This window comes from Octopus sinensis, linkage group LG14, assembly GCF_006345805.1.
Source record: "Octopus sinensis linkage group LG14, ASM634580v1, whole genome shotgun sequence".
NCBI classification, from domain to species: Eukaryota; Metazoa; Mollusca; class Cephalopoda; order Octopoda; family Octopodidae; genus Octopus; species Octopus sinensis.
Window position 1 is genome coordinate 31,396,445 of NC_043010.1, and position 17,564 is coordinate 31,414,008.

The following is a 17,564-nucleotide window of genomic DNA, read 5'->3' on the forward strand; positions in this document are numbered from 1 at the left end:
CACAATGTTCCATAAAGATACAGTCAGACTGTTCCCCAAAAAGACACTGCACTTTGCCCTACACTGTCATCATTCTCTGCCCTACATGGTCACCCACAGTGTACTACAGAGTAGTTTACTCTACATAGGGTTCAGTCAACCTTACAAAGACAGTAGTGGATAGGAACTTACAAACCATTAGAAGGCAATTTACAATATTGATTTTACAACACAACTATATCACCTCTGTATCATGACATTGATTTAAGGATACCAGAGACAGAAAAAGAGTGATGAAAAAAACACAAAAATGCAACTCACTTGAATTTCTTTGGTTGTAAACTGAGTGAAAGTACTTCTTCAATGTTGGAGAGGTCCTTGTTTAGTTTGAGTACATTGGAGTCAGGATCAAGGTCATCTATAGGTCCAGCATAGTTGGACTGAAGTTATAACAAAAGATGAGTTTTATACACACACATATATAACATTATCATCGTTGTCTCAAATCCACTTTCCACTGCCTCACACCCATCACTGTCATGGGTAGTGTGGGTTGGGTTGAAGAACCACATCTTGCTCAGATGTTTACCTTTATCTTGGCTTCTATGGCTTCCTAAAATCAGCTACATAATGTGTACTTGGATGCACTAGAGAGGTTGTCATGTCTTCAACAAGATTAAATGGTTCTAGAACCCAGACTTAAAGTGCACTGGGTGCATATTGATATGGCATAAGCATTAGAAAGTGTGGGGCTGAGTGTATCATGGATAGTAAGAGGTGGATAAATGGTGAGTGTGGGTAATGGATGTTAATATCAAACGGCTAGTGGGGAATATAAGTAGTGTGTGTGTGGAGTACATGCATATCTGATGAAGCCCCTAATGCATATGCAACAAGATGATTTAGAGACCTTATCTGATAAAGATGTGAGTGAAAAAGGGTAGGAGTGATGGATGTGGAGTGTTGAGAGGGTCAGATAGATTCAGTGTATCTGTAGTAACATTGGCAGCAACATACAATGAAGAAAAGGCAGTGAATTTTTAAGGTTTATAAACCTCCATTAATGTCTTATGTCAGCTCCATACCAATTCTAATTAAATTTATTAATTGTATTTCTAGAATATGACATTTTTCTATTTTTATACAATCTAAATTAGCCAATCTCCTAATTACCTTTGTATATATGTATATGCAGAGATATATTTGTGCATGCAAATGTCCATATGTATAATCAACATATGTGTGTGTCAACATCATCATCATCATCATTTAGCGTCCGTTTTCCATGCTAGCATGGGTTGGACGGTTCAACTGGGGTCTGGGGAGCCCGAAGGCTGCACCAGGCCAGTCAGATCTGGCAGTGTTTCTACAGCTGGATGCCCTTCCTAACGCCAACCACTCCGAGAGTGTAGTGGGTGATTTTATGTGCCACCGACACAGATGCCAGACGAGGCTGGCGAACGGCCACGCTCGGATGGTGTTTTTTATGTGCCACCGACACAGGTGCCAGACGAGGCTGGCAGACGGCCACGCTCGGATGGTGTTTTTATGTGCCACCGACACAGGTGCCAGATGAGGCTGGCGGACGGCCACGATCGGATGGTGTTTGTTACGTCCCCAAAGCACGGAGGCCAGTCTATGTGGTACTGGCTACAGCCACATTCGGATGATTTTCTTGTGTGCCACCGGCACTGGTACCACAAAGATACAAATTCCATTGATGTTCATCTATTTTGATTTGTTTTGATTTTCACTTGCCTCAACAGGTCTTCACAAGTGTCACAAGAAGGAAGGTATGCACAGGTGGACTGACTACGTCCCAGGTAGGGGCCACGGGTTATGGCCTGACTAGTCTTGCCGGGTCTTCGGATGGTGTTTTTATGTGCCACCGACACAGGTGCCAGATGAGGCTGGCGAACGGCCACGATCGGATGGTGTTTGTTACGTGCCCACAGCACGGAGGCCAGTCGATGCGGTACTGGTTACGGCCACGTTCGGATGGTTTTCTTGTGTGCCACCGGCACTGGTACCACAAAGATACAAATTCCATTGATGTTCATCTATTTTGATTTGATTTGATTTGATTTTCACTTGCCTCAACAGGTCTTCACAAGTGTCACAAGAAGGAAGGAAGGTATGCACAGGTGGACTGACTACGTCCCAGGTAGGGGCCCCGGGTTATGGCCTGACTAGTCTTGCCGGGTCTTCGGTTGGTGTTTTTATGTTCCACCGACACAGGTGCCAGATGAGGCTGGCGAACGGCCACGATCGGATGGTGTTTGTTATGTGCCCACATCACAGAGGCCAGTCGGTGCGGTACTGGCTACGGCCACGTTCGGATGGTTTTCTTGCGTGCCACCGGTACTGGTACCACAAAGATACAAATTCCATTGATGTTCATCTATTTTGATTTGGTTTGATTTGATTTGATTTGATTTTCACTTGCCTCAACAGGTCTTCACAAGTGTCATAAGAAGGAAGGTATGCACAGGTGGACTGACTACGTCGCCGGGTCTTCGGATGGTGTTTTTATGTGCCACCGACACAGGTGCCAGATGAGGCTGGCGAACGGCCACGATCAGATGGTGTTTGTTGTGCCCACAGCACGGAGGCTAGTCGATGCGGTACTGGCTACGGCCACGTTCGGATGGTTTCCATGTGTGCCACCGGTACTGGAACCACAAAGATACAAATTCCATTGATGTTCATCTATTTTGATTTGGTTTGATTTTCACTTGCCTCAACAGGTCTTCACAAGTGTCACACGTGTCACACACTTGCCTCAACAGGTCTCCACAAGTGTCACACACTTGCCTCTGCCTCAACAGGTCTTCACAAAGTGTCACACACTTGCCTCTGCCTCAACAGTTCTTCACAAGTGTCACACACTTGCCTCAACAGGTCTTCACAAGTGTCATAGGAGGGAAGGTATGCACAGGTGGACTGACTACGTCGCCGGGTCTTCGGATGGTGTTTTTATGTGCCACCGACACAGGTGCCAGATGAGGCTGGCGAACGGCCACGATCAGATGGTGTTTGTTGTGCCCACAGCACGGAGGCCAGTCGATGCGGTACTGGCTACGGCCACGTTCGGATGGTTTTCTTGTGTGCCACCGGTACTGGAACCACAAAGATACAAATTCCATTGATGTTCATCTATTTTGATTTGGTTTGATTTTCACTTGCCTCAACAGGTCTTCACAAGTGTCACACGTGTCATGCACTTGCCTCAACAGGTCTTCACAAGTGTCATAGGAGGGAAGGTATGCACAGGTGGACTGACTACGTCGCCGGGTCTTCGGTTGGTGTTTTTATGTGCCACCGACACAGGTGCCAGATGAGGCTGGCGAACGGCCACGATCGGATGGTGTTTGTTGTGCCCACAGCACGGAGGCTAGTCGATGCGGTACTGGCTACGGCCACGTTTGGGTGGTTTTCTTGTGTGCCACCGGCACTGGTACCACAAAGAATACAATTTCACTGATCACTTCTTCAAAATATACAACCTATTTAATTAATCTCTCATTTCCCAATAGATGTTTCCTTTACAATATAAACACAAGACTGCTGTTCACTGGCTTTATATATACAAAATAACTTTTTACACATTTTGCATACATGATGTATTAAGGACTATATTATCTATTGTGTTCTTTTTTCTTTAAGTGGACAGGGTGTGATCAAAGGAGACTTCACTGGTATTTCTAGCAGATTCAGCAATATGTTGAGGTTAACCTGTTAGCTTGATTGTCTGTAGTTATACATGTGTGGAAAAATTGAGGACAGTCGTGGCTAGAACAGGTTTGATCAGAGGTCTGCAGAAATGGAGATGATATATAGTTAAAGACAATATTAAATGCATACCTGCTTTGCAACTGGCAACAGATAGTAAAAACAGTGTACACGCACTTCAAGGTGTAGTAGCAACAGACATATCTCAGCTAGATTTTGGAAATCAGTCACCAAAGATTTCAAAGACCTTTACAATGAGAAAATTAGTAAATATAATTAAAAGAATAATTAGAATTTAATATTGAAATACAATTTAACAAATACAATTTTATAATTAGAAAAAATATAACTTAATAAATATGATTTAACATAAGTAAAAAATATAATTTGGTAATTAAATATAATTTAATAAATTAATGTAACAGTTTATCAAACTATAAATAAATAAATGAATCAACTATAAATAAATATTTTATAGACAAGAAAAATAAAGAAACTTTATTGTTTTTTATCTGGTTGTTTTCTTTTAAATATAGACAAATAAGCTTTATGTAATAATAGGACTGAGCAAACGAAAGCCATGAAGAATCATGCAAAGAGGGTGGTTGCGAGATCTATGAGGAAGGAGGCTGAGGATAGGTTGAGTGGGGTAGATGAGAACCCAGATAGAATCATCATCATCATCAGGTTTATTAAATCAATGAAAAAAGATGGAAGAGATGTTGAGGGAGGAAGATGCATGAGTGGGAGTGATAGAAGGTTGAATTTTAGTGAGAAGGACAGGGGAAGAGATTAGAAGGAGCATATGGTAGAAAATAAGGAACGAAGAGAATAAATGGGATCAGAGGGTGGAAATTGCTGTAGTGGAGGGGCCAATGGAGAGGGTTAGTCAGGAAGAAGTAGCAGAGGCAATGAAGGAAATGAAAACGTGAAAGGCAGCTGATCTATCAGAAGTGTGGAATTGATAACTGCAAATGGAGAGATAGGGATTGTTGTGATGTTGGAGCTCTGCCAGGTGTGCTGGATGGAAGAGGAATGCCAGATGATTGGGCACTACATGTGGTGGTACTGATCTTCACCATCTCGTCCCATGTCTTCCTGGGCTTACCACTCCACCGTTAGAGTGTGACACTTCTTCACACAGCTGTCATCATCCGTATGCATCACACGACCATAGCAGTGCAGTCGTCTCTCTTGCACACTACATCTGATGCTTCTTATGCCCAACTTTTCTCTCAGGATACTTACATAAATGTACATATATGCGTGCATGTGTGTGTATACAAACACACACATAAATATATATATGTGTGTGTATACACACACATGTACACACACACAATCACTATATACACACACGATGCATTCCAGACGTTTTGAGCCTTTTTGAGAGACTTTAATTTCAAAGTGCAAAACTCTAATCGCCATCAAAATAGGATCCTCTTGTGTAGTGCCCTAGCCACTTTGTTAACAGCCTCCTTCATTTTCTCAATGTCTTCAAAACAACCACCTGAGCTTTTCAACAATCAAGAGTCACAAGGAGTAAGGTCTGGACTGTAGGAAGGGTGAGGGGCAGTTTTGATGCCCATCTCTGTCAAGTAGTTGGTTACCAGGATTGAATTGTGGTAACAAAATTTACCCCATAATACTGAAAGTGGTGCCTCAGCATGGCCATTACCATAATAGCTATTAAATCTAAAGAGTGTGGATCTATCAGAATAATATAAAGTGGGAAGGAGAGGGAAGAGGGAGAAGGAAGAAATGACGGAGGGAAGTGGGGAGAGAGAGGGAGGGACAAAAAGGGAGGATGGGAGAGATAGTTGTTATTTCCCATTACTTGGTCTGTTCTTTCCTCCACACCAAATACTTACGACAGGGTTTTCTCAGACACAGGCGGAATGTTCTGCAAAAGAGAAATGCTATCAACCAACATTTGAATAAGATTACAAAGAAGTCAGTTAAATGTGAATAAACTTGGATGTATGGGTAAAATTCTGTTATAAAGAAACTGGTGGAGTATGAAAAAAAGTTCAGTGTTGTCTAGCAAGTAACTTGATGTATGGTACTATGTCACTTGCTGGAACAAAGGACCTGGTCAGTATTTTTCTAGACTTGGTCATCTTGTTCTCACAATATAAGATTTAAGATATGCAGCCCCATTTTAAATACAGAAAGGAGTTTGAAGATTTGCATGCTACATAGAAGCTCTCTCTCTCACTGTCTCATGTACTCATTGTTTTAAAAAACAGTAATGAGCTTGTTAAAAGATTCCTGGCTGATACAATAGGATAAGTAACTATACATAAAGTCCCATATTAACATGAACTTCTTGTTTTAGAGGCAGTAGTGAGTTTATTAGGCTGCTATATTTATTAAGATGAGCAAAAAGCTATCACATTGATCTATTTTTTCCATAAATTGTTTTCACGTCCATTTTCCACTACTAACATTGGTGTGATGGTTTAATAACTAGAGCATTAGTACTAATAACATCTCAACTGTAATCATCATCATCATCATCTAACGTCCGTTTTCCATGGGTTGGACAGTTCGACTGGGGTCTGGTAAGCCATGGAGGCTGCACCAGGCTCCAGTCTGATATGGCAGTGTTTCTACAGCTGGATGCCCTTCCTAATGCCAACCACTCCGTGAGTGTAGTGGGTGGGATTTTTACATGCCACCAGCACAGGAGCCAGAGCAGGCTGGCAAACAGCCACGATTAGTTGGTGCTTTTACGTGTCACCGACACGGACGCCAGTCAGGTGACGGTAGTAACTTCCACGCTCAAACGGTGCTTTTATGTGTCACCAGCACGGGTGTCTTAACTACAATTACCATTCAAATTTTTTGATGTAATGGAACCTATTTTTGTTCATTCAGGCAAATCAGAGAAAGCAAAGCTTCAAACCTTGCTTTAAGGCACAACACAATATCAAGTAGTCAGAACTGAGTGCATGGCTACTTGATTGAATCTTGACCTCACAACTTTTGTGTCTTATTTGTAGAAATGATGTTGCAAAAAAATAAAGTAAGATAAATCTAGTGCTGTATTAAATTACTTACTGGGTCATTGTTTGTTTGGGTGGATGGTGTCCGACAGTGAGCAAACCATTCCTGTAAGGAGAATAAAACTTGTTACCATATTTTTCTCTCATTTTATCCCTCAGCCTGTCTACTTGTCTGGTCTATATACACAAAACAGGCTAAGAGACAAATACCAACAGATAGAAAAATGCCAGACAGAAACACAAAGACATTCATACATACAGACAGACAAATAACATTCAGACAGACACAAACACACACACAGATACTTATACAGACAGACACACATGCATGCATGCATGCATGCACACACACACACACAAATAACATATAGACAGACAACTAATGATTTTCAAATTACCCAAAACCTTAAACAACAACTGTCATGTCTTATCTTGAACCAAACAAAGCATTTGCTGCCAGCAAGATCATTGTTTCCTGGTTGTTAATATATTTAGAGTGTATATTTGCAATGTGTGTACTTCAGGTTACCCACTATATATCTTTTTATCTCATATTTTCTGTTCACATTACCACACATGACGCAAAAAAAACCTTCATCTCAAAAACACATACAAATCACTACTTCTGCTATAATCACTACTTCCCCCTATTTTTTTTCAGTTTTTTTTTTTTTTGACATAATTCAAACCTGTGTAAATATTAACTTTTGGAAGTGAGCATATGCCATTTATCACTTAGGCCAGGTTGTACAAAGAAAATAAAAGAGATTGTACTATAATTATTGGTGTCTCTATGCATCCATAATTTCTACATTGGTTTCCAGGGTTTTACTCAAAAGGAAAATATGAACAAGTTATACTTACCAAACTCTCATGGACATTTGCTACTGTCCTCATTTGGGTGACATCAGTTATGATCTCCTGCTGTGGAATCAAAGAGTCAGCCGTGGACAAATTACTGATTAAAATCATTGCTTCTTTCAGGTTCAGTGCTCTCATTTCCTCTTCAGAGCATGCTATAAGGTTCAGCTCTTGCCCAGCTGTTGGTTGTAGGCTTCTCCAGCTGGGAAGGGACCTGTGTTATTTTAATAATTTAACAATTTCATTAATAATTCAAACGAGTGTCAGCAATGGAAAAAAAAAAGGAGGTGGGGTATCCATTGTGTAACCACCAGACCTAAACAATGTGACAGCCATACCATCTACAATAATCTTCCTATTGTCTCTTGAATAAAAACCACATTAATCAATACAAACTTGATTACTTGATCTGATATTCAGTATACTTGCCAAGACTTTCAACAAACAGGGATCACACAAAGGGTAATAGGGGATTACATGAGATCAAACAAGGATTGTGTGAGGCTAAATAAGTATCATAATGAAACTGAGCTTCTATATTCTCAAGGATCTGCTCAGTATAAGAGGTAAGTCTATTTCAATATCTCAGATAATTTTGATATGAACAATAGCCAACAAGAGACTGTTTATATAACTAGTCCTTGATCTGTCCAATATGCCAGCCAAATTTCCTTCAATAAATTTCTCTAACATATGGAGATTGATTTGAGTTCATCAATATAGTAATCAAGTACCTTCCGTCTTTAAAATAGGGACTACATGTGTCAGCAAGGTCATAGATGCCTTTCAAATAGGAACTATATAAACCAGCAAGGATCCAACTGCCTTTAAAATAGGGACCATATGATTCAACATAAGAGTTCTATATAATAATAGAGCTGAAAACGAGGTAATTTCTACTCTTCTCCTCTGGAAGCCATCTGCTCGCAATGCCAGAGGGCGCACGCTCTCTTACCCTGATATAATCTCCAGGGATACAGGCATCCAGCAACAGGACCTCCGTAATGCTATGATGGACCGTGAAGTCTGGCGTAACATAGTAAATTCCATTGTCTCGACCATGGTCGAACAATGATGATAATGATCTATATAATCCTCACCTACTCAGTGTATCAAGTAAGTCTTCTAACAAAGATACAATTGTGTCTTTAAAATGTGATAAATCATATGACATCATGCCCCACAATAAAGACAATCTGACCACAAATAAAATATATCAATGAAGTTTTATCCAAACTAACATAACTAGACATATCTGAAGTGTTATATGAATTAGTTCAGTCCACAATTTTCACTAAAATGAATATCATGTAACTCCATTACCAGAATGTCTATTAATCAGTAAATAATTATAATATTTGTTACAATATTTGTTATTCTATATTTCTTATATAATAATTTAAAGTATACAAGTTGTAAAGTTTAAAATAAATGAGAGGTTTGTGGCTAAAGAATGAAACTAAGACAGAGTAAACAGCTCACCTCAGGAATCTGCTGATGTCCTCATCTTTGGCCCACATGGCACTGATAATTCGTTTCTCATCAGAATCATATTGCACAATACCTTAAAACAAAAAAGATGATATAAGGCAGAGTGAGATGGGAGTGGATTAGGTATACTACTGCAGCTGTGGGTGTGTGGTTAAGGATACTGTACAGTCAGATAACTGTGTAGTATGGTACAATACACTCTGAATATGACTATATACAATCTAAGTGTAGTACAATCATGCAGAGTACCTTACTCAAGAGTTTAACAAATGCATTCAATGATCATGTGGTAATTCAGTGATCACCACTAAGCTTCTCTGAGTAAATGTATATGAATATATACACATCCAGATAGAGAATTGAAGTATACATACACAAATGGTGTGTATGTATATATATATATATATTATATATATATATATATATATATATAATATATATATCATCATCATCATCATCATCATCATTTAACGTCCGCTTTCCATGCTAGCATGGGTTGGACGGTTCAACTGGGGTCTGGGGAGCCCGAAAGCTGCACCAGTCCAGTCAGATCTGGCAGTGTTTCTACAGCTGGATGCCCTTCCTAACGCCAACCACTCCGAGAGTGTAGTGGGTGATTTTATGTGCCACCGACACAGGTGCCAGACGAGGCTGACAAACGGCCACGCTCGGATGGTGTTTTTATGTGCCACCGACACAGGTGCCAGACGAGGCTGGCAGACGGCCACGCTCGGATGGTGTTTTTATGTGCCACCGACACAGGTGCCAGACGAGGCTGGCAGACGGCCACGCTCGGATGGTGTTTTTATGTGCCACCGACACAGGTGCCAGACGAGGCTGGCAGACGGCCACGCTCGGATGGTGTTTTTATGTGCCACCGACACAGGTGCCAGATGAGGCTGGCAAACGGCCACGATCGGATGGTGCTTGTTACGTGCCCACAGCACGGAGGCCAGTCGATGCGGTACTGGCTACGGCCACGTTCGGATGGTTTTCTTATGTGCCACGTGCCACCGGCACTGGTACCGCAAAAATACAAATTCCATTGATGTTCATCTATTTTGATTTGTTTTGATTTGATTTTCACTTGCCTCAACAGGTCTTCACAAGTGTCACAAGAAGGAAGGTATGCACAGGTGGACTGACTACGTCCCAGGTAGGGGCCATGGGTTATGGCCTGACTAGTCTTGCCGGGTCTTCGGATGGTGTTTTTATGTGCCACCGACACAGGTGCTAGATGAGGCTGGCGAACGGCCACGATCGGATGGTGTTTGTCATGTGCCCACCGCACTGACTACGGCACTGATGGATTTCTTGTGTGCCACAGGCACTGGTACCACAAGATACAAATTCCATTGATGTTCATCTATTTTGTCTATTTTGATTTGATTTTCACTTGCCTCAACCGGTCTTCACAAGTGTCACAAGAAGGAAGGAAGGTATGCACAGGTGGACTGACTAGTCTTGCCGGGTCTTCGGAAGGTGTTTTTATGTGCACCGACACAGGTGCCAGATGAGGCTGGCGAACGGCCATGATCGGATGGTGTTTGTTACGTGCCCACAGCACGGAGGCCGGTCGATGCGGAACTGGCTACGGCCACGTTCGGATGGTTCTCATGTGTGCCACCGGCACTGGTACCACAAAGTGTGTGCCACCGGCACTGGTACCACAAAGCTATATTGCATTACACTAAGAAGCACTGCATGGTACTAAAATTTTTCACTAAAATCAACTATAACAAACCATTCCAAATTGTTGTTAGAGTATCTGCATCAAGTTGTATAAGTTGTAACAAAGAAGTCAACCCAAAAGTGATATTTTGAAATGATTTAATGCATGTTTCCAGGTCTGCATGATATATAATAGAATATGCATCCATTATGGAAGACCTTCCTTATTTAAAGCATTTCAAAATATGAAGCAACTGATGGAAATATCAGAACAGTTAGTTGGCTACTAAGTTTGGAGGCTAGATATGTATATAGGGTCATTCTAATGAAATTCAACAAGGGCCCATTGCAAAGCTTCTTAGATTTTCTTCAAATTTACACTATTTGATAGTATCCATGAAAGGAATTCCCAAAAGTTTTAGCCCCATAGTTGTTACAAGTCAGATTTTACGGTCATTTAGAGTTTTAGGCAATTTTCAAAATTTTTGAAATATTGAATTTTTTTTATTTTTAGGGGTCCATCATTCCAGAAAAATAGGTAGATAAAGTGATTGGCATAGTCAAAGTGTGTGAAAGAATAATTAAGCTTAGATTAATGCAACAATAACATTAATCTTTGCATGCATTTTTCAATCTAGACAGATTAACAGAAAGACTGTGGTGTACACGAAAGCTTTAGTTCTAAACATGAAGAAGGAACAAGGCTGCTGGAGTTCTTTTATGTAAATGACTTGATGATCTGTAATACTAACTTTTGGAAACTAGCTTTCCACCAGACTATCTATCAATCTGGTAGGCACAGAAACTAGATTGACTACAGAAGACAAAATAGACAGTTGTGAATGCAAAGTTCTTCCCTGGTGAAGAATGTACAACCTAACATAGGTTAAGGTTAGTGACATCAGACTGATAGCTAGAAAAACTCAAGAGATACAAACCAATCTGGAAAATATGGAAGCTTTAAGAACCATTTAATGGACAGAAATTTAGAGAAGTACTAGTTGAAGTATTTGATAAAAAGGAGGAGATAGAAATGTATAACATAGAGGACAACTGGAAGTTCTTATGAGATAATCTACTGAAGTCTGCAGAACAAATTTGTGGCTGGTGTAAATTCTCAGCCTGAGTGAGTGTGACACAGATGGAACAGTGAGGTAGACAGAATCATAAAAGAGACATGTTTGGAGAGACTGGAAGAATGGGGGCAGCAGAGAATTATATCTGGTAGCTACAAGTGAAGCTAGGTGACAGGTATATTTAGCAAAAACAGAAGCAGAAAAGAAGAGGTTTGCGAATAGCATGGGGCTCAGAGGCATGAGGGATTCTAGACTGCAAGGCAATGTATCAAAGAAAATCATAATGTGGAAGAGAAGTATGTACAGATGGATAAGGGAACACTTGCACTTAGTGATTCTGAAAAGAAAGATATATAGAAGTGCTGGGAGGAAGCAAGTCTTCTCAACATGTATCCAACAGAAGGACCAACCATTCTAGTTAACAACAAGATAAATTAAGGATATGAAAATGAAAAGGTCCTAGACTATCAGGAGTTACTACTGAGATTCTTAAAATATTTGTTGGTATATCTATCAGGCTGCATAGGAAAGTGTCACACTCTGACTCTTGTAGTATCATCATATTTAATTGTTACAAGAGTAAAGATGCATTAGTGAGAAGAAATTACTGAGGTATTAAATTGCTGGAAAAGGAGTAGATAAAAATTCCATGGTGTATACAATGCAAACTATAGAAACACATGGAGTGCAGTGGTATCAGAAAAGAAAAAAGAGAAAGTAGATTACAAATGGTAGATGTACAGGATCAGTAAGCACTAAGAGAACACAGGAAGTAATTTTTTTTCAAATGCCTGGGATACGTAGAAGTAATAGGTGGTTTCTATTATCTATGCAACCTTGTGAGCAGTGGAGGAGGATGTTCCCGAAAGTATAGATGCTAGGATAAGAACCAACTGGAAAAATTCAGAGAGGTATTAATTCTATTGGTAACAAAAGACCTCTCAGAGTGAAAGGCAGATTGTATGAAGAGCAATACTACATCAAAGGGAGATATGAGCCATAAGTGCAGAGCTAGCATGCTTCACTGGATGTGCAATGTCAGTGAGCATAAATAACCAAGTATAAATAAGAGAAAAATTGTGTAGACAAGGAATCATATGTAGTGTGCGAAAGAGACAACTGCACTGGCATGGTAATATGATATGTATAGATGGGGACAGCTGTATGAAGAAGTGCAAACTGCTTAATATGAATGAAGTACGTGGAAGAAAGTGACTCAGGAAGACAAGGGATGAAATTGTGAAGGCTGATTTCAGGACTTTGAGCCTTACAGAAGAGATGAGTAAGGACCAAGATGATTGGCGACATGTGGTGCTTGAGAAAACCTAACCATCTCAGTGAAACTGAGATTTTGGAAGCATAGCTGTGATACCAGTGCCGGTGGCACGTAAGCGAACCATCTGAACGTGGCCATTGCCAGCGCCGCTCCGACAGGCCTCTGTGCCGGTGGCACGTAAAAAGCACCATCCGATCATGGCCGTTACCAGCCTCGCCTGGCCCCCATGCCAGTGGCACGTAAAAAGCACCATCCGATCGTGGCTGTTGCCAGCCTCGCCTGGCCCCCGTGCCGGTGGCACATAAAAAGCACCATCTGACCGTGGCTGTTTGTCAGCTGTGCCGGTGGCACATAAAAAGCACCCACTACACTCACGGAGTGATTGGCATTAGGAAGGCATCCAGCCGTAGAAACATTGCCAGATCAGACTGGGCCTGGTGCAGCCTTCTGGCTTCCCAGACCCCAGTTGAACTGTCCAACCCATGCTAGCATGGAAAGCGGATGCTAAATGATGATGATGAATGTGTATATACACAGAAATTCATGTGTGTACAATGCCTTATCAATTAAGTTATATAGTAGAGGTGGTGGTGGTAGTAGTAATAGTAATTTGTTGTACAGAAACATGACACTAACATGACCACTGTCACTTAAGTATTTCTCCTCTCCCAATAAGTCCATTCAATCTCTGTTAATACTTACCACGGTACGCTGAATGACATGTGTCTCGATATTCTTCAAGTATTTTACAAATCATGTTGAGGAATTGTTCTGCATAGTCTGGCAAGTCATGCATGAGGGCCTGAAGTTCCTGGATGTTCCGGTCCACAGTTACTGTACTCTGTAGTGGTAGTCAAACATAATGATGTAGCAGTAGTGGTGGCGCATGTAGTGTTTGAGGTGGCTGTAGTTATAGCAGTTGGTGGTAGTGGTAATGTAGTAGTAGGGGTGTGCATATTAGTGGTATTGGTGGCGGTAGTTGTGGTATGCAATAGTGATGTAAGGTGAGGTTATGGAATGTAGCTGTAGTGGTGGTGATATGTATTAATGGTGTGAGACAGTGTTATGATGGGGATTGTTGTTGTTTAAACCCAGGTTAATACTTAATAATCTCCCAGTTGCATTACTGAAGACTGAGTCTTTGCATTGACTTGTGCCCCATTCCAAGCAAAAGTGTTAATCTTCAGTTCTTTCAATAGGATTTACCATTCAACCTTTCAGCAGAGGGTATCAGAACAGAATGATCTTCACAATGGATTTGGCTGATAGCTGGATCCATCTTACACAAGACAGCAGCTATTTGATGTACTTCATAGATCAGCAGTGTTCAGACATTATTGAAGTGTTATGCAGGACAGTTTCATCATCAAACATGCATCTTGAACAGGTACAGTTGACCAGTATGTCTGTATTTGTAGAGTTTATCTCAAACCACCAATGCCTTTTTGCACTGCTAGACTAGGAATTTCTGGAAGTTGTCCATTTCTTAAGTTGAAAGTCTTCTAGAGACAGCCGAGTTCGTCTTTATTGTAAGCAAAACCTGGAAAAATGTTGTAGCTTATACTTGGCACTATAGAATTATAAAATTTGATATTCAACTGACTGGGGACAGAGAAAGCCTGACAACATTCCAGAAGATGCCAAGTGCCCAATCTTGGTTCTTTCTTTAACTCAGAACTACTCCATTAAAGTGATGAACTGTGGGTAAACATTCCTGACAAAGTGACCAACTTTGCTCACCATCAAATACAACATCAGCAATTGCCAGATATTTTAAGTTATGGTCTACTAAACCAGTTACTCAAAAGGTGTTGGTAGCAGATGGACCAATGACAGAGACAGTGGAATACATCCACAATAGAAATATATAATCCTTTCTACTATAGCCACAAGGCCTGAAATTTGAGGGGAGGGGCAAGTCGATTACATCGACCCCAGTACATAACTGGTACTTATTTCATTGACCCCCACAAATGAGTGAAAAGCAAAATTCAGCAGAATTTGAATGCAGATAGATGAAATACCGCTAAGCATTTTGCCCAGTGTGCTAACAATTCTGCTAGTTTACCACCTTAAACAATAGAAACATATAATAATCCTTTCTACTACAGGCACAAGGCCTGAAACTTGGGGGGGGGTGTCAATTATATCGATCCCAGTGCATAACTGGTGCTTATATAATTGACCCTGAAAGGGAAAAAGGCAAAGTTGACCTCAGTAGAATTTGAAATCAGACTGTAAAGATGGACAAAATGAAACTAAGCATCTTGCCTGTCATGCTAGCAATTCTGTCAGCTCACTACCTTGAACAATAGAAACATATAAATAATAATGAAAGTGTAATACCTGCAAAAGTGGCCGAGGAACAGCAAGTTCTTTCAGGGTTTTGTGGTCAATGACATTCCGAAGGGCATCAAAACCTGAATACAAAAAAGTTAAAACTTCAAAATGAGAAAGATAAACACAATGCTAGTGAAAATCATGTTTTTATGTATATATACTAGCTTAAGGTGACCCGCTCTATGTGAGGTTGTGGTTATTACTTTCTGTTTCTTATCGCCACATTCTCCCTCTTTGTTTCTCTCTCCTTTCTCATTTTCCCACTCTCTTACCCTTCCTTTCTCTCGGACTATCCCTTGCTTTCTCTTACTCATTATCTTTCTCTATCTCTATCTATCTCTCTGCCATTTATGAAAAATTAGATTTCCGCATTTAAATTACAAATCTGCTTCCACTTTACCATGTTTAAAATTTGATTGAAATCGGGTAAAAGATGTCGAATTTAGACCCCCAAGTGCCCCCCAAAATCAATAAAATCCCAGTTTTCACGCCAAAGCAACCACTGTAGCACCCCAAAATGTCTCACAATCAATTTCCCACCTCAAGTTACCCCCTGTTGTAAATTTTAATCCCCTTTCAGCCCCATTTAGACCCCTTTTTACATAAAAATCCAATTTGTATCAACGTTCGCCTTCTTCATTTTATAGATTAGACAGATATACCGGGCCTTGCTAGGAATTAAAATAGTTTATTATTGTTTTACTTGTTTCGGCATTATAATCCGATTTCATTCGGGTCTACGCGGACCACATTTTAAAAGATGAGGAATTTTGCCCTAGAGACGATGCTTTTCATTTGAGCAGACTGAAAGTTGCCATGCAAACTCGCGAGCACTTTTAACATAAGTTTGCATATTTCCAGCTGAATCCGATCACATATGCACACATTATATATATATATATATATATATATATATATACACATATGCATTAAATATGTACATATACATGCATTATATATACATGTCTACATATATATATATACGCACATATATACAAGTATTATATATATATATATATATATATATATATATATATGTATACACATTATATATATATTTATATACACACATATATATATATATAAATTAACACAATATATCTGATTAATAACATCTGTTATGATTGTGCGATGGTGGTGAGCGATAATAATTCACCGTTCTAAAATACGGGTATATATATACATATGTGTGTGTGTGTATATATCTATATATGAATAAATGAAAGAATGGAGTCGAACGAAGATGTTAACAAAATTCCTTTACTCTCGACATATGTTTCGAAGACCACATGATTTCATTCCAAAGGAATAAAGGGTGTATGATGCAATCTTCTCATCAGGAAAGAAAGGGAGCCTCTCTTGGCAACAAGACAAACAAAAATTTCGATGACTGCCTACATGGTAAACAAAACGACAATAATTCTCGCCTTCAACTCAAAATATTCTGAGATGTATAAACTATCCATTTTTTCTGTAAATATTACAAATTTTCTCACCAAACTATTGCACTTCCTTATGTCTTTAACATGTCCTTCTACCAAAGACTGTATATATATACATGTAATGTGACAATTTGCGACAACCAATAATTAACGCAACCAAATTTCCAATAATATATTTGTTTTATTCTATTCTGCCAATTTTTCCAAATATTCTCATCACACTATTGAACTTCTCTGTTACCAAACACTATATTTATACATGTAATGTGACAATTATGTATAAAAAAACATTTTTGAATTCATAATATTCAATGTGACAATTATGTAAAAAACTTTTTTGAACCCATATTATTCAATGTTACTTTTGACAATCTTTTACCAAAGAGTGAAACCGGTTAAGTAAATAAACATCTTTTAAATTGCATTTTCAAACCTTCTTTCGTATATAATTCCACTCGTGCGATACCCCACAACTCAACTTTTATATATATATATATATATATATATACGTATATACACTGCATGTATATCAGTTACAGAATATATACAATGCATCCCTGTGTTGAAAGAAACAACTGAAGGATAACCAAGCATAAAACACTGCCTTAGAAAACCTATCCAATCCATACCAGCATAAAAAAGTGGACATATGATGATGACATAATTTTTATATTCATGTTAGAAATCA

General features: G+C 39.6%; 1 protein-coding gene across 2 annotated transcripts in view; it reads right to left on the reverse strand.

Moving 5' to 3' along the window:
• Positions 1 to 17,564, reverse strand: part of LOC115219104 (exocyst complex component 4) — a 71,158-nt gene that overhangs the window by 4,279 nt on the left and 49,315 nt on the right. For both annotated transcript variants that reach the window (XM_029789178.2, XM_036508828.1), the window contains 8 exons: positions 15,441 to 15,514; positions 13,797 to 13,935; positions 9,063 to 9,144; positions 7,584 to 7,794; positions 6,775 to 6,825; positions 5,583 to 5,614; positions 3,844 to 3,958; positions 301 to 419 (listed from right to left, as the gene is read on the reverse strand). In XM_029789178.2, the coding sequence (XP_029645038.1) occupies positions 301 to 419; positions 3,844 to 3,958; positions 5,583 to 5,614; positions 6,775 to 6,825; positions 7,584 to 7,794; positions 9,063 to 9,144; positions 13,797 to 13,935; positions 15,441 to 15,514 (823 nt within the window). The remainder of the gene's footprint in view (positions 1 to 300; positions 420 to 3,843; positions 3,959 to 5,582; positions 5,615 to 6,774; positions 6,826 to 7,583; positions 7,795 to 9,062; positions 9,145 to 13,796; positions 13,936 to 15,440; positions 15,515 to 17,564) is intronic.